Source organism: Microtus ochrogaster, linkage group LG4 (genome assembly GCF_000317375.1).
Source record: "Microtus ochrogaster isolate Prairie Vole_2 linkage group LG4, MicOch1.0, whole genome shotgun sequence".
Classification (NCBI taxonomy): domain Eukaryota; kingdom Metazoa; phylum Chordata; class Mammalia; order Rodentia; family Cricetidae; genus Microtus; species Microtus ochrogaster.
This window is the reverse complement of record NC_022030.1, coordinates 36988492-37013027: the sequence shown is the minus strand read 5'-3', so window position 1 is coordinate 37013027 and position 24536 is coordinate 36988492. Positions and strand designations below refer to the sequence as shown.

The following is a 24536-nucleotide window of genomic DNA, read 5'->3' as shown; positions in this document are numbered from 1 at the left end:
GAGAATCCTCCTCGGAGGGTTGGGAATTCTGAAAACACTTCCTCTGTTGTGGAGAGGCCCACAGGAATACAGAATTAAGTAAATTTTCATATGCATTCCTTATTTTTATGTGAAAAGGGAACCGTGAAGCCCTTATGTGGTCTACCCCAATAAAAGAAGAGATAAATGTGCAACAATCTATGAAAACATGGCATTAGAATTCTGATTTCAAAGATGTTATCCAAGCCCTCCCATCCCAGAAGATTTACTGTAATATGGCAGAAAACATCGTTCTTTTCTCCCTTTGTCTGAGTAAGCTATCTCATGGGAAACTGCATTTCAGAAATTTAAACAGATTCAGGTTTCCATGCCAACCACACCAGCTCCTCTTTTGTTTCTTATTCATTTATTTATTCATATCACCAACACATACGTACTAAACACCATAACGCTTCTTCTGTGTGCAGGTGATGAGGGTGTTAGGAAGACCAAAACAGATTCTGTCTTCATTGAGTTTCAAGTCTATTAAGAGACATGAGTACCAAACACTTAGGTGAATGTGCAGTTGGAGAAGTGGAGGCCAGGTAAGAACCACCAACGTGCAGATTCAGTTGGCAGGAACCGTTAACCCATGCCCTAAGATGGTTAAAAACTCCAGTCAGCATATGCCCCTTGTCTTTTATTTTTGTTTAGGCTCTTTATTCTCTGTGAAGGCACCTCATCAAAGAAGGGGTCGACATATCCATTCCTTAGTTTCCGCATTCATTCATATAAAGCATTTGTGAATGTGGTTAGTTTTAATGAAGATGTAATGTTAATGGGGCCAGTCTACAATGAAGCAGCCCAGTGAATGGATGTGAAAACAATTAGAATTTTCTTCATTCTAAAAGACCATTTAAAGCTTTGATTCCCTCCCTACCATTTCTTAGAAACAATCAAGCAAGCAAGAAACCTACCACAAAAAGGGCAATTTCCAGTAGTAATTTTTTTTTTATTTTTCATGGAATCTGGGACTGAAGACTTCCATGCCCTCAGAATTAGAGTTTCTATTCTAAAAGATTGTACATGTATCATTATATAATATGAATAAAAGAATATATATGTATATATAGACAGATAGATAGGTGTCCATATATAGTCATATTTTTTTTCAATGTGGACTGTATCCAGGGACTAGTATGCAGTGAGTACTTGGTCTAGTGTTGAGTTAATTCCTTTGTATTTGTTTATGAGATAAGGACTCACTATGTACTTCATGCTGGCCTTTGAATTACAAGGTAGCCCCAGTTGTCCTCGAACTCATGATCACCCTACCTCTACCTTCTGAACTCTGGGATCATAAGCATTCCTGGCTCTTAAGGACATTTTACATTCCCTAAAATTGTGTTACCACCTGTTAAAAGACATATTGAAAGTCTAGATACATGGCAAATTATGATACAAGCTTTCACACAAAAGTGGAGTGGCAATGTAGTATTAGAATGGAGGAATCAGATGTACGCTGAAAAAGCAAGGCGGTAAAGCTTCTCTGGGAAAGTGTAACATTGCTCAAGACTGTCAGATGGACACAGTCAGTGGAGACCACGCATTTGAATTAAGGGGTCATTAAGTGAAAACCTTCAGACATGGGAAGGAGTGTAGAGCATCATGGGAACGGCAAGAGAGCAGCAGGACTCAATCCTAAAGAAGAAGGGGAGATGGATGCTGCTGAGAGTGACAAAGGAAGCAGGGGCCAGGTCACATGGAACCTCACAGGCCATGTGTCTCCGAACTGTGGTCCCTGGCTCTTCCCTAGCAAACAAAATAGCATCATTAATAGCTTCTTTTAAACTTTGAATTTATTGGTCATTGAAACAGAACAGTTGTGTCAAAGCTGGCAAATGTACACACTACACACACACACACACACACACACACATTCAAAGGGTATGTAACTTGGCATTATCAAGTAATCATAGATATAATTCCAAGTCAACCAGAGAGATAGTAAGCTGAAAAATATTTCCATATTAATTTTTCTTTCACAGCAAGGTTTCCTGTGTAGAAACTAGAATTGTGAAGGTTTCTGAAAGAGCTTTAAAAATGTTGCCTGCCAGCAGCATGTGAGTTCTCTATGGTTTCCAGGATCTGCCCAGCTGACACACCTGTCTCCTCTCAATAAGCAAGAAGCGTCTTCTCCATGTGCCTTACATTGGCCAGGCACAACTGGAATGGATCTAAGTTTGGTTTACCACCAGGGTAAACTGCTGTCTCATTGTATTCTTATCATAAGGCATATTGCGGGGCTCACCATGGCCCCATGTATTCACAGGCACTGAAACTAACACGCACCTCCTATAGTGACTGTGCTCACTGCTTTCTGTCAATGTTAATCCAGTCCTTAGCACTTTACACAAAATACTAGATTCATGGGTTCATGCTATTTTCTAGAAATAAGTTATTTTGTTTGAGCACCTAACTGTCTCCCCTCATCCTCCTTACTTTTCTTCTCTGGCCTTACTTTTCAACTACTAATACCCATGTTTTTTAAGCTGCCCTTTTATTGAAAGTAATAAATTTAGACATCCATCGTGAGGTTGACCGTTTGCCTAAGGATCACCTGCATAAACATTGCATGCTCACTGTGTTGAGTACAGGGCTATCGTTTCGGGAGCAATAACATTTGCTGGTATCCATTTTAATTTGTCAGTCTCATGCTGTGCACTTGTGTGCAGCATGACACTTTTAAAGGAAGAGATGTTTTAAAAATGGTGTCCTCTTGGAAAGGCATCCATCAGGCATTTGCTGAAGTTGAATCTGCTGCTGCAGGTGCTAAGACTCTCTCTGGCCATCCTGTGAGTCAACGCTTATGGAGGAACCATGGCTGCTGGTATCGACATTTTCATAGGATTTTTGGTCTTTGGCGAAGTTGATGAAAACCTAAGTTTTTTAAGGGAATGAAAGACATTAGTGCCAGGTAAATAAAAGAAATAAGGCGCTCTCTCTCTCTCTCTCTCTCTCTCTCTCTCTCTCTCTCTCTCTCTCTCCTCCCCTCATCTCTCTCTGCCTCTCTCTCCATTCTACTCTCTCTTGCTTTCCCTCTTTCACTACCTCCCTTTTTTCCTCTCACACACTTAAAGTTGAGAAAAGATTTCTCCAGGATATGTTCATAGGCTTGCATGCGCATCCTCCCTAGAAGTCCATTTATTCAGCCAACTTCAACTAGACTTTAAAATGTATGCTCGTTTCTGTGACTATGACTACATTTTTGCCATAGTCTAAATTTAAATCTATGGTTAAGGATCTATAGCCATGCATCTATAATCCAAATGATTCCCACTGAAACTTTCATCACATATGATAAGGATCCCAGCCTGATCCCCTATCAAATGTTTAAATAGAAATATCAAGAGAGAATTCACTAGTTTCAGCAGGTAATACACAGAATAAAATTTGTGCAGAAAACTCCCATTATGTTAAGTTTGCCAATTATCTAGCAGGAAGACCTTTTAATGTAATTAAAATCATTAAACTTATTAATTGTAAAATTGATCTCAATATCACTGAGGATCTAGTTTTCCTATTCATGTTGCTCAATGTTGGTCAAATAAGTCTAAGAATAAGTAAGTCTTCAGTGTTAGCAAAACCATAATTGAATTAAGTCCCTATAAAACATTAATCCATAAAATGCAGGACAATCCATTGTCTTACTCTCCAACTTACTTCAAAGTCAAGCATAAAGTTTGTTTTTCGTATGTTGCGTTGGCTGAGCTGTATAACACTCAGTGGAGAGATGGTGGGTAGATGACTTAGGGAGCTGCCTTCCACTCTGGAGTGGAAAGGTAATTAAGATGTGTAAGGAAGAGAAAGAAATTCTCCGTTTGCTGTATTAAGTGTGTGAATTTAACGAATGTAAGTGAGGGTCTGTACACTCTCGGTCTCTCGTCCCACACACGCTAATTTCAGGAAACTGAGTAATGAAAACCTTCGTTATAAAACCCACCCAGAAGAAAGAAGAGGAAGCATTAACAGTTAATTATTTCGTAGGTGACGAGAGTGGTTTCCTGCTTCCATGCACACGTAAACATTTATGGAAGTAGATGTCATTTACACTGGAAAAAATAACTTCATTTCTCCACTAAAAATAGCTACGAATGCTTTTCATATCTATTTTTTAATATCTCAAATGCAGTTAGAAATAAATTAGGCTCTTTGCTAAGGTTTTCAGGTGCAAGATTAGATACTGACTTAATTAAAAGTAAATTAAATGCCATTAAAAAGAAATAAGCAGGATGCATAATAACTAATGTGTGACACTTGCTATGGATTATGGCATGCATTTTACCTCTTCCAGAGTGGTCTGGCTCACGAGGAAATTTGTGATATTTAAAGCAGTCTTGTTGGTTTCCAGAAGGTCAAAAATGTTTGCTACTCCTCCTGCTGTGACCGGCACATGGTATTCTAGCATGCTAAGATGCTGATCCTGCAGGAACCAAAGGGAAAGACCTGTTTGACAATGGCAAGGTAACATTGACTTGATCAGATTTCACTTTATGGACAGCTGGGGAAAATGCTGGAAGTTTTTCCCTGGGAGAAACAGTGCCACGATGTAAATAATGGGCATATTTTGAAACTAGCAGCTTATAGAGATGAAATGAGAAGTTTTATGGACATCAGAGAGAAACAAATCAGAAAGTTAGTGAAAATTCCAAAGCATCCTGGACCCTGGACCATCTCATCTGGGGGCAGGGGGACCCTGTAGGATGCATCCCATATGCTCATCTTGTGGGTCAGTTTTTACTGATTTGGTGTTCAGCTAATATGAGTTTAGGAATGCTAGGCTTCAGTAGTGTTGAAGTTGTCTAGAAACCATTGGCTACTTTTCTCGACTCACCTTAAAACCTGACAAGGCTTTTCAGTTCTTAGGCTTTAACCACTAGGATCGTGTACTTCATAACCTTTTTCATAAGCCGTTTTCTTGGAGTGTCTCTAACACCCACTCTTCTCAATGTTTTATCTAGTTTTTTTGGGGGGGGGTTGTTTTTTTTTTTTTTTAACTCATCTCTCTTTAAGATGGGAACTTAAGGAACATTGACCTTTCCTCTCTGTGAGCTCCCTTCACACAACTGACTTGATGCTCCTTCCTCCACAAATGAGTTACTGCAGCAGGCTCCTTGGAAGCCTAGGAACCAGACGTGCTGATTCATTCTGCCACAAAGCAGCTAGAGAAGCTGAATGCTAGCTTGGTCAGATGTTGTCTCGTTGTGGAATCTACTTCTGCGGTATTTGTAGCACTGTCAAGTTGGTGCGTCTCAGCTTATTTTCCAGACTTTCTCTTTCTCCCTTCCTTGTCTGGAACTTGCCCCCCCCCCCCCGATAACTTTTTACTCTCATTGACCCTGTCCCTGTAATCTGATTGTCTTGCATGTTTAATTTTGATCGGGGCAAGTATTTTCCATTTGAAGAGATATAGACATTATTGCAAAAGTATAAAGGTAATCTCTTGCGGAGAAATGGCCTTTATCATTAGTTCATTTACTTTGGGTAGCTTTTGTCCCAGGAGGCACACACCAGGGAAAATGGAATCTTGACTCAGTAAATGAACATTACAACCAAGCAACTGACTCCTTGTGTGAGATGAACACCATTTGTAGAAGAAAGATGGGCTTTGACAAGAAACTTGAAAGCTAATATTCCTAGAGAAATTATTCAAGACTCGGGGAGGCTGAGGCAAAATATTTTATGAAGGTAAAACAATTATTTTAAAAATGTGTTCATTTGCTATCTAATATCCTCACACATTAATATTATGCCCTATAGTTTGTGAAGACACCAGACATTTTCCATGCCTGTTGTGTAAAGTAGGCGTTTAGTCTTGCTTACAAATAAGAGAAACGAAGTTCAGAGTCCTTACATGACTCCTTAGATATCTCCTCCACACGGTCAGGCTCAACTCTCAGCTTTCCAATTTCTTTTCATTATTCTATTTGTTTTCCTTTTAACAACAATTATTTGTCATCCTCAATTTGTACAAATGACCTGTCAAAGATGTTATTCTGATGATTTTTCTGCCAAGTACATTAAATATGTGAGACACAAATGTGCACATCCCTGTGTGTCCATCTGGTCAGTTTTACTGCATAAGCAAGAAGGAACCAGCTTTAAGACACTTCAATCGTTTTGGGAGCAGAGGATTGCTCAGACCTTTGTGGGCTTATTTTTCAAAGGAGAGGAACAAAGCAGATAAAAATCTCCCAGCTGCAGAATTCTGAGTCCACTATTTTTTTTCTGTAAGTAATGCTGTTGGTCATATAATGCCTGTCAATCCTTGGCTCCCTAATGTGTGTATGTGATTATTAAGCTGGCAATGTATACATCTTGAAAACAAATTCAGTAGATTATAAAGACTTTGTAAGGAAGAAATTAATATGCAGGTATAAAATAACTACATTAATTTAAAATACCTACAACATTATATAATCTGGAGGCTTTATTTATTTGTATAAAGTTGACATCTTAAACTAATGGGTTAGGATGAATAACAACACTGTGATCCACTAGGAAATAGCAAACATCCACTTTGTTATTACTCGAAAAGCCAGTCAAGGTCAAAAGGCAGAAACATCACTTACTTTTAAGTATGTTTTTGGAAAGTGCAGCTGCATAAACCTTGTGAGGTTTTCCATGCTCACTTTATTATTTTTCAAGTGAACCTTGACAGTAAATCCACGTCCAAACCTAAAAGTGCAAAAATACAGTGTGAATTACATTTTGTCAAAATAGCTCCTTTGGAATTCTAGATAATGAAGTATGTCCCAGGTTGACCATTACAGCCCCTTATCATATATAAAGACTCATTTTGCTATAAAAGTTCAGCGCATGCTATAAACTGGACAGTTCAATGCCATGTTTTATTTTTTGTTTGTTTTTAATTTCTACCTCTAACTGTTCCAGAATCTTGGAGCAAAAGCAACACTGAAATGAAAGCACACAATCTTGGTTTCCTTTGACAGTCGTCAAGTGACAATGATAGATGTCAACTTTTGGAGTTAAATTCTTTCTAAGTTAGATCAAGGTCTTGAGAGGCAGGACATTGGAGAGTTGATGTCAGTCATGAAGGTTAAAGACACTGGGATTCCAACACTAAGTATGTAGTCAATCAGTATCCTAGTGTTAACTACGCTAAGAGCAGAGTTCATGCACAAGTTATGACACCCTACAAGCAACTCAATATCTCTGTCATCATTTTGTCTTTATCTCACATAATACTATTTTGATAAGACAATTAAGTTTCTGTATGGAAATATATAAAGTATCATGCTGTAGTTTAGAGATTCACACACACACATACATATATACATAACTTGGGAATATAAATTAATAATTTAATTTTAATGTGATGATAATATCATATTTATGCATCTTTCCCCAGTGTATTCTTGATTCAAAGGCCTTGAATGTGGTGAAAATGTTAAATAGCTTACAGAAAGCTTGAGCAAATGGCAAACAAACATGGTAGATTTAAAAATCCATGCCTTCACGTACTTGTCAAGTCTAATTTGTTATTGGGTATACTCGTGAAACTACTTCCTGGGAGTATTTTGGTTGTAAATGATTTATTATTATGACTATGAGGAGCTTCAAACTTTCTAAGACTTGGAGGTTTTTAACTAAAAATACAATAAACCTTTAATAAAATAATTAAAATTTCAGGTGGGTTAATGACTACTTCCAATGAAGAGAGTCTTCTCAGGTTTTTTATCCATTGCACAGTGAAGACTGGGGTAAGCAACAGGCGTAACTGCTGGAACAATTCCCCTACACAATGTGCAAAGCCGTATCTATTGGTTACCTGCTCTTTATGTGCTGCAAAGATCCAATGCACTGGAACCTTCCGTTCACCATAATGGCCAGCCGGGTACAAAGGGCTTCACATTCTTCCATGCTAAAAGAGAAGGCAGATTACTACTAACATCCAGGACACAGAAATCGGGCTAAAGTGGTAGGCATACGTGTAACTAGTTTAATATGGTACTGGAGCCATCTCCCTTGAGCGTTCTCTTGAGAAGGTTAAGCTGTTGAAGGATAGACTAGACTCACAAACAAAATGACAAGAACTCTCTCTTGAGAAAGAACAAAAAAAGTCTTGAAATATAAAGTAAGCATGTTCAGACGGGGTTTATTCCTGTCCTCTTACACTCAATGCCATCTTTCCTGTCTAGACCACTTCTACTGTCCAACCCAACAGTCCTTCCCAGCTCACGCAAGCTCTAACTCAAGACCTACATTTTTCCAAAACCACCCAGAGCATCTTCCTTGCTATCTCATACTCCAGTTGGCTTTGTTTGGGGTTTGTACCTGATGACAAGCTCTCTTGTTTTCTGGGTGATGGTACCTAGAGGGAGTCCCAGTTATCACCCTGTTCAAGCCATGCAGAAGTCCATGGGAGTTCAATGATTAGCTTCAGGGTGACAGGATCCATGTTGGCATACACACAACTCTCAGAATAAACACATCTAATTATTTTCTGCTGTGCGATTGTTATAATGAAAGGTGAACTTAATCCAAATCATAACAATAGGCCAATGTCATCAAAGAGGCATAGATAAAATGCTTCAGTGTCTTCGTACTTAGAGACAGAGGGCTCTGCTGTGTTAGAGAGCAGTGTGGGTGGACTGACGAGGTGAGGGCCTGCAAGGAGTTGGCGGTGACTACCTCAAGAAGAAAACATACGGAAAGAAATGCATGGAGACAGAACATCCGGCGAGGGCTGCAGGGCCAGGAGGCACTCAGCCTGACTAATAAGAGGGGTATCGCGTGAGGAGGAGACTAAGGAAACCGTTTGAAAGGCAGTTGGGTAAAAATGTCTGCCGAGACCCTGTGCCCTGTCCTACCACACTATCCTCACTGTGAAACCCAGTCTTGACTCACTACAAACATACAATACTCCAAATAGGCTGATGGGAGGGCTCAGTTGATAAAGGCACCTGCTTCCAACCTGACTACCTAAGTCTGCTCTATGAGACCCTCATGTAGAAGTACACTGACTTTCTAAAGTTGTCCTCTGACCTCAACAAGCAAACAGATCTCTCTCTGTCTCTGTCTCTGTCTCTCTAACACACACACACACACACACACACACACACATATAAAAAGAAAATACTCTGAGCACTGATGAGTACTCATGTTCTATATGCGTCACATCAGAATCCCCTGGGCCCTGACTCGGTTTACCTGTGAGATGTGAGGATGACAGAGCACTTGTTCTGCACCTCTTCTGAAATGATCCTCCAGAGATGTCGTTTTGACTTGGGATCCATCCCAGAGCTCGGCTCGTCCTTAATAGAGAGTTAGCAGAAAAAATGTATCAAATAATATTTGATGAGGCTCTCTATAAGAATCACCACTTCTCAACTCCCTGGGAGCAAAAAGCACTTTTCAAGGTCCTGTGACTAACTTGTTCTATACATGTATATGTTTTATACAAATAAGCTTTTTTCTGCTGCTGTCAAAATCTCAAAATTAAGTATTTAAAATTGTCAGTCTGTTTAAAGAAGTGTTTCGGTGAAGCTGACATCCTGTTACTTTACATCCGCCTCTTAGCTTTGCTTGGAAAAAAAATCTACTTCAATTACCAGAGGAGCAGAGTTTTTACATTTAATTCTACGTTCTCACATATGTATTTGAAGCTCCATCAACGAGATTGCCATCTTCCCCTTGCAAGTGGGATTGTGGCTGCCAGCGATCCTGTGCTGTGCGAAGCAGAAGACAACACAACTTGACGTCTCAGTGACTATGCTCTGCATGTATTTTTAGTGTTTTGTTATTAATTAAAATTTAAGACTCTTTGGGAAAATAAAAGTGAGATTTGTAGAAGTCGCCAAAGTGGAAAAATCTACAATAGTCTTCAAAGTCAATAAGATTTCTATAGATTCAGACAGAAGATACTTTTAAAAATGAAATAACAGATAATGTAAATAAGCAGTAATGGATCTGAACAGGTGGATAAATGAAAAAAATTATAGGTCACAATTAAATAAAAATTTTCAAAACGTATGTGCAATGGAATAAATGAGATCACCAGAAGTTCATCATGCGTAGCAGTATGCTGAATCAAAATAAAGCGGTGAGAGCTACTTTGAGGAGATGACAAAGGAGGTATTGTCACTGCTTCTATTTTATGGAGAAAATGTAATGAATATGCAGTGTATTCATACAGCAGGGCCTTCGGCTTGTAGCCTGTATTTCTTCAGCTCATTACTACATGCATTTACATGGTACTTTTTCATGCAAACGGCTCTTCATCTATTATCTCACAAGGGGGCCCCAGGATTGCTTTGTTCAGCTTAAGGGATGCTTACACAATAGGCTTCCATTATAAACACTGACTGGCAGCGATGTAATGCATTAGAAGTATCCGGTATTCTGGAAATATGGTCTGTCTAGCAGCTTAAATGATTGGATCCACTGTGTGACTTAATCCCTGGAATAATGTGCTGATTTATAGCTGGGTTTTACTGCGTGCAGTTAAAGTTCTTTTTAAACTCAGAGGTTCTTGAATGAAGGCAATCTTCCACAATAGGGACACGTTTATTTCTCTGGAATAAAGGCCCTTTTGCTTTGGTGGGCCTCGGGAGCAGAATACTATATCACTAGTGTGGGCAATTTGCATTTTCAGGTGATCAATTAAATTTTGCAGCTCTTAACCAAATATAAATGTGGAATGTATTTTTTGATCCTTTACCAAATGCATATGAAGCAACACAGTGTTTTTTTCCATAACTTCACATTTTTAAGCTACAAAGGAATATAGTTGTAGCACAACACTGTTCTAAAATGCACCTCTTTCCACAGTAAAAAATTGGACACTGCTAGTTCACTTGATCAGGACCTAACAGAAAGATGATTTCATCAATAAGTGGGAATTAAATCTGAACCTCTTCTATAACATATTTGAACCCCTGAGTTTTTTGGAGCTATTTCCCAATCACACGCTGAGTGCTTTCTCTGGAGTCTCCTGCGCCATTGCTTCAGACACATCTGTTTTTCTGAGGACACTGTCACGATCATAAATTATTTGTTAATACAAATTCTCATTATGTCATAGTCCTCGTGCTTTGACAGTGATTGGCACACAGTGAGACTTCACTAGATGCTGGTGGCGCTGCCGGTGGAACAAGTATTCGACACAAGCCTGGATATCTTGCTCTGATCCTTTATAGTTTGATTTCCAACGCCTCTCTTACCAGCAGGAGGATGGATGGTTTCCCTATTAAGGCCAGGGCAGTGGACAGCTTTCTTTTTGTGCCATAACTGCACATGGAGGTAGATCTGTCCTTGTAGGGCATCAAGTGAAGTCTCCTAAGGAGTTTATGAACTGTCTGTGGATAAGAAGAAGAGGAATTAGGTCTGCCTTAGTCAAGACCTTAAGGCACCAAAACATGCCAGTGCAAAGAAATGTTTCTAGGGGAGAATACAGGTCTGGAAGAAATGAAAATATTTAAATTCAACACAGATTTCATTTTCATCTTTAAAAGATTGATTATAAATCAACACTTCATCAAAAAGAGAAAAACAGTTTCCTGGAGGTGCATTTTCAAATGTTTGTATGTGCTTCTTACAATTACAGACTACCTTATGCTGGTACCCCAGCATTCTCCTACAATGCTTAAAAGCCAGAGACCTAAGGCAGAAGAGTTCAAAGGCCGGTTTCCCGTTGATTGCCATTCCACTTCATCCTTAGTTTTTACCGAGCTGTGAGTTGTCAGAAAGACTTTAAGGCTATTGAAAACTGGCCTGCTATCAAAACTGCCATGCATTAGGAACCCTGGATTCTTGCAGTTATTTCTGCAATAAAGCAACCCTAGCAAATGATGAAATCCTAGTTGGATATTCCCATCAATTCTCCGGAATTGGAAGAACAAAGGAATGCCTTTCAAGTGTTTAGTCAGTCCATTACAAATAATAAATTGTTGCAGTGGTATACAGAGTTACAGAATAAAAGTCAAAGTTGATATTACAACTTAGTGGTAGGTTATATACTCAGCATGTATGAAGCCTTGAGTTCAATTCCATGCAGTGATAAGTAAAAAATAAAGAGTAAAAAAAGAAGTAGAAATGGAAGCTCTTCTATTTCACTTGGAGATTTTGCAGAGAATCGTGTATACCAACATTTATTTGAACAGTTAAACAATTACTAACATCACCAATCAAGGTTCAACTTGGAGTCAAACACGGTGTGAATATCTACTTACTAAGAGAGCTGAACAAAGTAAGGCCAAGGCACTTCTAAAGCCGCGCGCTTAGGCAAGTTTGGATGTAGAATATACAGTCAAGCCTAGTTGGGTCACTGGTTAGAAGGGCATGTTATGGTTTCCTGCATGGTGCATTGGCTTTTCCAGGCATACCGTGAGAGAAGGGGTAGAGATAGCAGTGGTCTTCAGAGTAAGCTGCTTTCTGTATGTGTACTCACCTCTTTGATGTCTTTCTCTGGAATTCCATGCACTCTAGCGTAGAAATACAAGTGTTCTTCCACAGTTACCAGGTCATCCAAGGCATCCTCCTGAGGGCAGTAGCCAACCAATGAGCTGTGAGAGTCCACGTGACCCAGGGATCTAAATGGAGACGATCAGCACACATGAGTTTCTAACAGGGTGGGTCGCTAGTATTGGGTTAGTCACTTTGTCTTGGTTAATATAGAGAGAATTTTGATAAAAGAGGGAAAACTTTTACTACCAGAGTCATAGTTAAGGTTTAAAATAAACTTCAGTCACTTTAGTGATTCCCCTCCTTAGGTCACAAAGACTTCATAATGCCACCATGAAACTACATAAAAGCTTGTTAAAACTGTGCTGTGCTCGGTAAGTGTAAGTATCCATTTGTACCCGCTCTTGTTCCTGATGAGGATGTTCCCACTCGTAGGAACTACGTCTCCAGTCAGCATCTTAAATATAGTAGTTTTCCCTGCTCCGTTCACACCGAGGAGACCAAAGCACTGAGACGGGGAGAGAAAGAAAACAGATGTGAGCTATAGAGACATGCTGCTATTGTAACTCCCTCCTCCTCCCTGGGTGAGACACCTTCCCGGGAAGAATATATCACTAGAATTGTATCTGGATAATATACTGCTCCACTGGCATTTGGTAGGAGTTTCTCTTCTAAAAAAAATGGGGGGTATTATGTGCTCTCTTTCCTCTAAGCACCAGAACACCTGTAGATAGAGACACTCTGCTTTACATGTGCTGCGGAACCCCTTATGTGACATGATAAACTACCCCACAAGTAAGATGTGCTAACTCAAAGAAGTAATTACAGTTATAGATTTCACATACTTTACACAAAATCACAACATTGCTGAAAGAGCCACTGATGAAATAATTTATGTCATTGAATGAATTGATGCTTGCATCTCCAGCTCTGCTCAGCAAACTAAAAAGAGGCAGCCATATTCTTTTCCTTCTTGCAAAGCTACCTCAATTTCATGTTGGTGGAAAACTTAAGAATAGAAGTGAATTCATGCTAAGATGTCCCTCTGAGAACAGCTGCATTTCTGAAGGACTTTGAATGAGAGATGTCAGAGAGCATCTTCAAGGATGATAGTCCTGCCAATGGTCCATCCCAGAGACAGCAACAGTGGAAACAGGCATTTAGGACTTTCTGTGTTCTGGGGGTGAATCTTCCCTGACAACAAAACCAAAGCTTTATACAGCGTGCGCGCACACACACACACACACACACACACACACACACACACACACACACACACCACGCACGCACACAGATACTCAGGGCTTGAGTTTTCTATTACTAGAAGACTAAAACCATGGTCCCTACCTCTCCAGCGGGTATCCCAAGACTAATGTTATTAACAGCTATTATCTTTTTGTGGATAAGTTGGTAGGTCTTTGTGAGACGATGGAGTTGGACCAGGTCAAACTCAGCAGCACCACTTTCAACTCTCAATCTCTCAGCCCGTACGTCTTCATCTTCATCTACTGTCTCCATGATAGGTGAGGATACACATTTTCTGAAGAAGAGCCTAAAAACCAAACCCAGTGATTTTATGAAATAGATTCTGAAATGACGCCACTCAGCCTGCAAATTTCAATGCTCTCACTTCTCTTGGAGCATGCTGCCTACTATAAGGCTGCTCTTACATTTGTTACGTTATCCTGTTAAAATGACTCAAGTGGCAACAGTGGTGCTCTTTCCATATTCTATACAATGAGTGTAAATAGTGTTTACTTTCCATGTATAAAATGCTTACAGATCCACTGTTAAAATTCAAAATACTAATTTCAGTAACAATAAGATAGATGTCTGAAAGTCAGCTTCTAACAAGGAGTTCAGAATCTTTATTAAACTCAACAGATATAAGCCCAAGATCATCCATCACCTTATCACTTTAACAATTGTCTACTGCTCCCTCCCCTCCACCCCTCCCTTCTTTTTTCTCTTGCTCCTTTTCTTTCTTCATCCCACCTTCCTCCTCCTGTTTACTGTGATAAGTCTAAAGTGAGATATATACTCAACAATATTCTCTTTTCTTTCCTTATTTTTCAAGGGGAGGGAGATAGAACCCAGCTCAGTACTGCTGTTAATCGGCAGGTCTCTCCTCTTAAGATCATCTGTAATTCAAGTGTTACTTATTCTGTATTCTGTTTACAGCTAATCTCTCAACTAAAATCTAATATAAAACCCACTCATGCAATCAGTCTCCAAACATTAAAAATGCCTTGGAACTCTCGGTCATGGACCATTTTTTGCCTGTTTCTATCTCTATGATAAGCTTCAGTCTTATTAGTAACCTCAACTACTCCTGTGTCTCTGACTCTTGCATTCTAGTCTGCACTGCTCTGACAAAATTATACCTGTTAACCCATCATGCAATCACAGTGTTCTCTGGTTACTAGCTATTATTAGATTGCCATTAGTTTCTCAGATAAAGTCTAAACCAGATCTCCCTACTAAGTATTCAAGAGATACCATAACCTTCCAACTGTACAGTAAAGTTAAATGACCTATTATTTCATTACATTTATTCTATCTTCTAATCAAATTGTATTTTTTCCTTAAGAAGTCTACAATATTTTTACTCTTTTGTCTTCTTTTCTTTTATTATTACTTAATTACAACTTTATTTTAAATAGGTAATATAGGTATATATTAAAGTCTAAATGGTACTAGAAAATTGAATATGAAAAGCAATCAATATACAAACAATACTGACAATAAAGATAATCTACTATAAGAAGGTAAACTTGTTTGTAACTCACATGGTAATATATCATATTCATTTCTTAACCTTTTACTTTTATTTAATAAATATTAGAACAGATATTACATAGATAATTGGATCATTCCTTCTCTGTGTGCATGTTTTAATTTGTGTGTGTATTTGATTATATATGTGCAAGTGCACTTGACCATGCACACTTACGCAGAACAGGGTGTTGAGTATCCTGCTCTTTCATCACTCTGCACCTTATCCTTTGAGGCAGAGTCTCTCACTGAAGCCAAGGTCAGCAGCTTTGGTTAGAGTGGATGGCCAGCAAACACTAGGGATCTATCTGTCTCATCCTGTGTCCAACAATGGTGGGGTTATATTTACTGGCATATGGTCAGCTCTTCATGCAAGTCCTAGGCATCTGAGTTCAGGTCCTCATGCTTACATAGCAAGCATTCTTCTTCACCTCCCCAGCCCCTGGTTCATTCTTCCTAATGGCTCAATAGTGTTACACTTACGAATGTATGTATATAAATTAAGCAATCCCTAAATAATGGAACGCTGTTTTTTTCCACTCTGTCATTATTAGAAATGGTTAATATGGTTAATAACTTTGCATATGCAAGTCTGGGTTTGTGGTATTATCTTTTAGAACACTACCCAGGAAGGCAGTGCTGGATTGGAGCGAATATATTCATCTGTGTCCCTTTTTTGATGCTCTCATCACTTCATCCCAGTCATCATTTTTGAGACTCACTGCCCATGCTACACACTCAAACCTGCTTCACTTCTGACCTTCAAGGTTTCCTTTTTATCTTCCTTTACTTGATATTTCTGTTTATATTCATATCCTCTCTCCATCACTGACTTTTAGTCTCTTTAAAGTTAACAGCTATGCTTATTTAATTTTGTCTTTTATTCCAAACAAACACTTACATGATTTGGGATTCCCCTCTGTATGCTGTGAATACCATTGGTATTCACAATAAAAAATCTGTTTTGACCAGTGGCTTAGCAGAACAGAGCTAGGCAGGGAAAACTAAACTGAATGCTGGGAGAAAGAAGGTAGAGTGAGAGAGAAGCCATGGAGCCACTGCTAGAGACAGACATGCAGAAAATTTGCCAGCAAGCCATGGTCACGTGGCAATACACAGATTAATGGAGATGGGTTAGTTTAGGATATAAGAGTTAGCCAGAAATATGCTTAAGCTATTGGCCAAACAGCACAGCAAATAATATGGTTTCTGTGTGATTATTTCAGTTCTGGGCAGCTGGAAACAAACAAGTGGGCCTTTCTACTACATTTACAGACCCATAAAAAGGCTGTTTACTAGGACAACTATATACTACGGTTAAATGAATGACATCATGCTACCTTGTGTTAAAAGGTTTTAATGTTGATTTTCTCATGTTACTAGAGGAAACACCACAATTACTGCTCATCCCTGAACATTCTGACTCTAATATCATGGAGGGCAAATGCTGTTTACAGGTGGCTTACCTGAGCTTCTTTATCAACCACTCATTGATTAGTAGGCGCAACAGGAAAAACATGGTGCCCTGAGAGACCAAAGCCACAAACATTGCACCTAGTTTATCCATTTCGAAGGTTTCACTTGGATAGTCCACACCGTACGCCTTTAAGAAATCCAGGACTGCCTGCTGCTGCGAGAGTTCAATCAAACCGTAGCCAAAACAGAACTGAGGGAATATCAGGAATATTCGTTTGAGGGTTTCAGAAATAAGTTCTAGAGTCTGAAAGAAGAGAAATAACAAAATTTAGTTTTAGGATTCCAACAACTTGACAAAAATTTAAAACCAGACGAAGACAGATGGGGAAGCCTGAGCAGATTGGCAATTACTTCTCACGCAAGGCGGAAGTGCATATTCCATTTGCTATACAAATGGCAGAATTTGTCATCAAAATACAAGTAAAAAAATGTTTTTCTCGAAGTGGCCAAAGTTATCAGACCCAATCCTGGAGGCAAAGTCATTTGCATTAGATTAGAGGGAGGTAAGCCCCGCAGGAATGATGGGATCCAGAACAGCATCAGGGGGTTCTTGAGTGAGAGAGGGCTCAGGAAAGCTTGCAGCCTTCGCGAATCTCTCCTGGGGAGAGACTGACAAGGTGAACCGAGGTAGAAGAGACAACGGATATCAAAGAGGCACAAATGGCTCGTTTTCACATTATTCACACTTGAGACCAATGACTTCCACCTCTTGATTTCCCTTCCTCCCCCGGAGTGTCCTTGTCTGTTCCTCACCTCTCTTCATCTCTATTCTTTTCCGGCCAATTGCCTGGCACTGGTAGCGCTTCTCTTTCACTAATCCTAATTGTTAGCTCTGAATGGAGAGTGATGCTTACAATGAAGTAGATTCCAATACATGATTGAAAGGGAATGGATTGGGTTTTTCCTCTATGAGTGTTCAAATGAATCCTAACTCAAGTCATATAACCAAGCCATTCTTATCACCACTGCACTTGAGAAATTTGTTAGTGAGTAAAATGCTTAACTGACCAATTGGTGCCATACCATCTATCGATTTCATATCTGTCGGTTTACTCAAGCCCTAGAAAAAGTCAGTATTATTAACACTCAGTAATACAATAAAAAGCATTAACCTAGATAGAGCTTAATTTTTTAGGATATAGTTTCTTCCTTCCTAAATTTAATAAAATCAAATGATATCCTTTTCTATTTAAATACAGAATAAAGAAAATCTTTCCGTACGGAATGTACTAAGGCCTCTGGTACATTTGCTGAAGTTTAACCGACAAATGGAGGACCTTACCGGATCATTAGGCTTTTCCTTGGAAAGAAAGTACACCACTGACAAGGAGACAATGGAATTGATGCCGAAGAACAGGTTGACACAGACATAAGTGATGAAGGCCATTCCTGTTTCATGGAAGAGACCAGCCAGCAAATACATCCAAGAAAACGTTGCATAGCTGTAGGATAATAATACTAAAAGTTAGAATTATGCCTTGGTTATTCTGCTCTGTGAGACAATAAAATAAAACTCAGACAGGTTTTCACAGGAAAAGCAAACGTGAGTGATGAGTGGCGAAGCCCTGGAGCTAGGTCTCTATTCCATCCCTCATCTTGACAAAGGATCCTCAAAGATGTTTTTGAAAATGACAGCAAGAAACCTATCTCTAAAAAACCCTCAGATAGCTTCCCATCATCACAACTATAAATTAATCCTCTGCAGGGAACAGTGTTACCCTGTCCGGGCAAGATTTCTGTTGCTCAGAAATCGGAGTTCAACCTGAATAAATCTTATCATTTAAAAGAGAGGAAAGATAATGACATCATTGTAGGTTGCTAGGCAGTCAAGATTGGTTAGAAGACAGGTGGCCTAGGTTGAGCAAAGATGAGCGCATGTAGTTTTAAATAGATCTAGAGACAGAAAGGCCCTATAGTTGCCCCAGATTTTAACTAAAAGATATTACCCACACTTTTACAGTATAATCAGCTTTTCCACTGAATGTTAGTTACATTACACAACCTGTATTACTCTAATACAGAATCAACAGTATGTATGCCCATAGGCCGCTCTAAAAGACAAATAAAATAAACAGAAATAAACTTACACATATTTTATAAAGCTATATATAGGCAATACTCATACACATTCATGTTTCTGGTCATTCTAAAATGTCCATTTTACATGTAATTTAGATTCTGTGTGGAAGTTGGTACAATATGTGGTACCCAATCATGCCTGTTAATGATAACGTTAATTTTCAGCAGTATGGTACTTACTTACAGACTGTGGACTAGCAATGTAATATATTGCTAGTCATCCCTCGCATTAAATGACCCCAAGACAACTGTAAATTTGCTAATGAGACTAAGGTCCTATGTATCTTGGAGTGCTTACTTCTGTTAATTCTTTTTTCATTGCTTAATGAGCAACTTACCCAAACAGCAAAAGGAGAAGTGATACAGCTCCTAGATTGTTTTCACTGTAGAAGGCAGGTAGCTTGAAAATTGCAATGACACCGATTGAAAATGCTACAGGCACCAAGTAGAAGACCTATGGATATAGACAAAACAATGTTTACTATATGGTGAGCATTTGTTTTAAATCAATAAGTCTTCTAATTTAAAGCTGCGGTAAGTTGACCCAGAAAAACTCCGAAGGAATGAATTTCTATTTATCTTCCTGTTGCTTGTAACATTCAGCTTATTTTACATTTATTTCACTTTAGAATTTGTCTTCTCTGATATGAGGTCAAGGCAGTTTCCATCTATATAGATATACAAGAAACCCCTGGTGCTCCCGCCTCAAGACTTAGGACTTGGGATCATTCAGTTACAGAGGCTCTGGGAGACAGGCAAGAAGCCAGGATCCTTGATATTAGAGTCGGTCCTTAAAGTATTGATTTCATTTTATGCTGCTTCTCTCTCACACGGTTGCTTTCTGAGGTTCAGTTAACAGGGTTAGGCATCCCATGAAAAACAGCAGGGCAACAGTTCTCCCAAATTCTTGAAATCACAGGTACATGAACAAAACCCTCAGTATTCTGTTGACAAGTAAAGATATTAAAGGTTTAAGAGTTTGCAACAAGAAGCACTGGTGCCACAATTTGAAGGTCGTGGTCAGAGGAATTTTGTGAACTGCAATGAGCATCAGTATTCAGACAAGAGGATTCCAGTACCAATCCTTCATGGGGCACACACTGAAGCTTCCTTAACATTTAAGCTCCCATAAAGTCCAGAGCAGTCATTACCATTCTTTTAGACTTGGCTTCTACAACAAGCATTTCAGAGCTCACTGGATGCATTAACAAAATGGGTCTGTGGTTAATTACTCTCCAACTCTTCAAGCCAACGATCGTGACAACAGCTCAGACAATAGCCGCAATCATGGGCAAATGCACACTTATCTGGGCTCTTGGCCAACATGGGTACATTGGGAGTCAAGACTGATCATCTGAACTTGGGGAGCCCTTCGCATAAAGGAGAGTACTATCAAAGGAATACATCCTTCCTTGTCTCTGGCAGTCTTCTCTAGTGTGTCATTCAGTGGAAGCTACTACTTGGAATTTTTCACTATTAGTTGATCAAATATTTATAAGCTTGATTATTTGGTGCAACGGGGTAAAATGCTGATAGGCTTCTATTTTGCCGCAGTAGTGGTTCTCAGACTTCCTGGGGGATGTTGTCTGAAATGCAATCTTGCCACACTCCATTTCCCAAGATACAGATTGAACAGACCTGGAGAGGGGCCCAGGAATCTGCATGTTAACGCGCACTCTGGGAATCCGATATTTCAGGGATAAGCGGAGGCAAGTTTCTTTTCCCTCCAACCCATCGGATGGCTATAAGCCAGACTCGATTGATTTTTCTTAATTTGCTGTCCTTGCAGTAGTAATTTGAATAATTAAAGCAAATAGCACTTGAATGTAAAACCGGTCGACGTCTATTCAAATTGATCCTGTCTCTTTGGCGATGACAAACGTTACTCACCATGTCATAGATGAAATTTGTCACCCAGTAGCATGTCACACCGATGCCGGAAATGTGTTGCAATTGCTTGGCTTTGGTCTGATGCTCCCTGACAATGTAGGTGACAAAGCTGGCAGTGGTGACAGAGTAGCCCATCAGGATGGACAGCGCCACTAAAATATCGATTAAACTGCTGATTCTATCATGAGCAATAGGGAGAGGAAAGGACACATAAGTTTTTGGAACTCTTCTCCTTTCAGGAAGATTCATGGGTAAGACTATCAACAAAACAGCACAAGAGCTGGCTGTGACCAAATAAGGCTTCCTGCAAGGCAGCCAGATACTATCTTTGACACAACTCTGCTGTGACCCTGGAATAAATGTAGTGCCAGTGCAACTGAATTGGCTGGGGATGTGTGACAGAAAAGCCTCGGTCTCCAGGGGTTACAGAGTATGTGAGGGATATATAGATCTTGAGCAAAGAAACAGTACTTAAATGTTACGCAGGGAAGTCAAAATGATGGAGTATGTGTGCACTTGACTCATCAAAGCCGCAGATTCAGTGAAGCTGCAGTCAACAAGCCCCACTTGGCAGCCCTTCTCCACACCCTCCCACAGGCTTTTTTTTATCCCGGCCAGTGACTTGTTACCAGCAATCCTAGATTGACATTCATTTGGATATCACTGCGATTTCCAATTACTGCACATTATAAAGAAGCTCAGCTTTGTCTGTGAGAAAGGAGTTGTGCCAAGGCAAGAGATGTGGCTTACGTGGCTTGTTCCTGGTCTTGCACCCCTGGATAAGGATGGCTGTACATCATGATCCCTGGAAGAGGAGAAAGTCCTGCTGTCAGAGGGTGATTGGTTAATCAGGAGCACCAAATTTTATATGGATCATACACAATGCTCTGTTTCTTACAGGATGAGCCAAGGAATTGTACTTGGAGGATTCTCATTTATAGGAAAACTATTTGGACCCCTTAATCCCACCAAGTTCCTGAGAACATTGGTGTTCTCTTAATAAGAAAAGAAACACCGTCTAATTATGAAGCCTTCTGGAAAGAGACAAGAACATACATTTCTTACACAGCATGTGCCATACTCGGGAGTACATTCAAACCATTACTTCCCACATTCTTCTGTCTGGTCATGCCAATTTGCATTTCAGCTGTACCTCAGAAATGGAATACATTTAAATAAACAACTCAGATGGGCGTCGATTATATGAGCCCCTCCAGAGAGTAGATATCACTCAACCTTCCTTCCTGAGCTAGTGCGAGTGGTCAGGAAGCATGGTCCCCCAAGAAGTTGGCCTCTCCTCGTTTACAGCTTCTAAGAGTCTTATGTTTGAAAATCCTGCTGGAGTAGGGATTGGGAACCTCACCGTGTTCCATTCCATAAAAGCCCAAGGAGCTTCTAGCTGCCTCCACATTAAATTAGTAACCATTTAATTCCACCACAACCACAAATTATTGGATTCTCACAGAGTTGGCTATGCTGAGTTGGAAGCAAAGCTCTTTCCTCTGTCTCTCTGTCTCTGCCTCTCTCTCTCTCTCTCTCTCTCTCTCTCTCTCTCTCTCTCTCTCTTTTTTAAGGATCTGGCTTAGCCAGACTCAAAAGTGGACATTCCAGTTTCCCAAAGACCTACACAATGTGAAGGCAGAAGCTGTACTGTCTAGATAAATGTGGGAAGGGAGAGCGAAGTGTGAGTCTGAGGATCTGCTCTCTAAGCAGCTCTAACCCAAGCGAGTCCTGTTGTACTTACTGCTTGTACAGTATATGTTAGGACACTTGGATGCAATGCTTGCAGCAGTTCTTTAGGAAACTTTGTAACTTCTAGTAAGAAGGTGACACTTTAAGTTATGTTCCTCAACAGTAGTGTGCTGCCTAGTTTACATATAAACAGGCTCCTGTCATCTGAGGAGGGAGCCTCAACTGAGAAAATGCCCTGCAAGCCTTCCTAAAGTGAGCTGTAGACGGGCTTGTAGGGCACCTTCTTAATTAATGACTGATGTGGGAGGAGCCAGGTAACTGTGGTGCTGCCATCTGTGGGCTGCTGGTCCTGGGTTCTGTAAGAAAGCAGGCTGAGCAAGCCATGAGGAGCAAGCCAGTAAGCAGAACCCCTCCATGGTGTCTGCACCAGCTCCTTCCTTCAAGTCCCTGCCCTGTTTGAATTCTTGCCCTAACTTCTTTCCACAATGAACAGTGATATGGAACTGAAATCCAGAAACACCCTTTCTTCCTCAAGTTGTTTGGGTCATAGTGTTTTGTCACAGAAATATTAACACTAACTAAGGCAAATAGTGTGTTGAAGAAAATATAGCTTTTTTTAAAAAAAAGACAAAAACAAAAACAAAGAAAACAACAAAATACCACTTTAATATCTGATTTTAATCACCTTATAGGAGAATTTACTCTTCTTATCTTCTGTGAAGATTAATGGTCCCTGTTTTGTTTTAATTAATTTCTATCTTTTAAACATGCTCTCACTGTGTTGTGCTGGTTGACTTGGAATCCACTACGTAGACCAGGCTGGCCTTGAATTTACAGAGATGAACATACCTCTGATTTTCTCCTGAGGACTGGGCTGGGATTAAAGGTGTTGACCAGTATTATGGCCTATTGTTTTTTTTTTTTTTTTTAAACCAAGGGTCTATTTTTCTCTTAGCCTTTCTTAAAGCCTGCTAAATTATAATACAGACAGGGAATTTTTGTCTTTTATTTATACTATCTATTTAAGAAATCAAAAATATTTTTATTTAACCAGAGGAATCTTTGCAGATACAATTTTGTCGACTGTGCAAAACACTATGGAATCGGCTGTTCTCACGAGCATCTATTGGAAGATGAAGTCATGCATCAGGACTGGACCCCTGTATCAGGAACCTCCCCGCAGTCTCTACAACATCCATACAACGTTTTAAGTATATGACTGACCAGTGGATGATTATTAAAGCAAATCAAACATTAAAATTCCAATTAATATCTTCCTCACAAGCACCCTATATCAAAGGAGGCATTTGCTATGGTCCTTATGGGCACCAAGCTAAAAGAAATTGCTTCTTTCCTGTTGGCCATTGCTGCCAAGGCAACAAAGACTAAGACCAAACAGCTGGGTAGGAAGAGCGAACAGCCATATGACATTTGTCAGAGAAAACACGTAAACCATTGTTCTTTGGAACAAGACAGAATTTCCACATGAAGTTAACCACTAGAGGGAACCACAAGAATATAACTGTTATTGGCATTGCCAATGAAAGCTAATTAAAATATTTTATTAGCATATTAGGCTTCAGAGTAAATGAATTTTACTGCTAAAGTAAAGGCCCAGTTCACTTGTTCCCTACCAAAGAGGCCTTCAAACAAATACAGGATGGCTGGGAAGAGGTGGTGAGGGCAAACAGGTTGAATTTCACAGAAAAACTCTCTTGCAGTGGGAGAGCCCATGTTCACGCAGTGTGAAACAATACATTTTAATACATTTGTAAGAGTGGCATAGATTTCTTCTTTGGACGGAACAAAATGTCTAAGCGAGAGGGTAGAATGCTGCCACTTTTCATAAGTTTGAATAATAAAAATTAATAAGGGATAGAAGACACCTACTCTTAATTTATATATAACTTCATTTAAGCTTTATTTTTAAATTGAAAAATAAGCTTCATTTTAGGGTCAGTTTAAGTTTTATGCTTCTCAAGTCTTTTATCCTCTGTCACTGAAAACACAATAGCCAGTGCTGAAAACATGCCCTGGATCCTAGAAAGCACAATGCCAGTGCCGACAGCATGCCTGGAGCCTAGAAAACACAATGCCAGTGCCGACAGCATGCCTGGAGCCTAGGAAACACAATGCCAGTGCCGACAACATGCCTGGAGCTTAGGAAACACAATGCCAGT

The 24536-nt window shown here is 39.6% G+C and overlaps 1 protein-coding gene across 1 annotated transcript in view; it reads right to left on the bottom strand.

Moving 5' to 3' along the window:
• Positions 1-2790: 2790 nt before the first annotated feature.
• The window catches only part of Abca12 (ATP binding cassette subfamily A member 12), a 180673-nt gene continuing 158927 nt past the window's right edge, over positions 2791-24536 (bottom strand). The window contains exons 40-53 of the mRNA XM_005361416.2: positions 21415-21469; positions 20665-20842; positions 19113-19228; positions 17978-18137; positions 16686-16939; positions 13792-13996; positions 12843-12952; positions 12431-12572; positions 11205-11339; positions 9193-9296; positions 7811-7903; positions 6591-6696; positions 4304-4441; positions 2791-2898 (exon numbers count right to left, since the gene is read on the bottom strand). Coding sequence (XP_005361473.1) covers positions 2791-2898; positions 4304-4441; positions 6591-6696; positions 7811-7903; positions 9193-9296; positions 11205-11339; positions 12431-12572; positions 12843-12952; positions 13792-13996; positions 16686-16939; positions 17978-18137; positions 19113-19228; positions 20665-20842; positions 21415-21469 — 1904 coding nt within the window. The remainder of the gene's footprint in view (positions 2899-4303; positions 4442-6590; positions 6697-7810; positions 7904-9192; positions 9297-11204; positions 11340-12430; positions 12573-12842; positions 12953-13791; positions 13997-16685; positions 16940-17977; positions 18138-19112; positions 19229-20664; positions 20843-21414; positions 21470-24536) is intronic.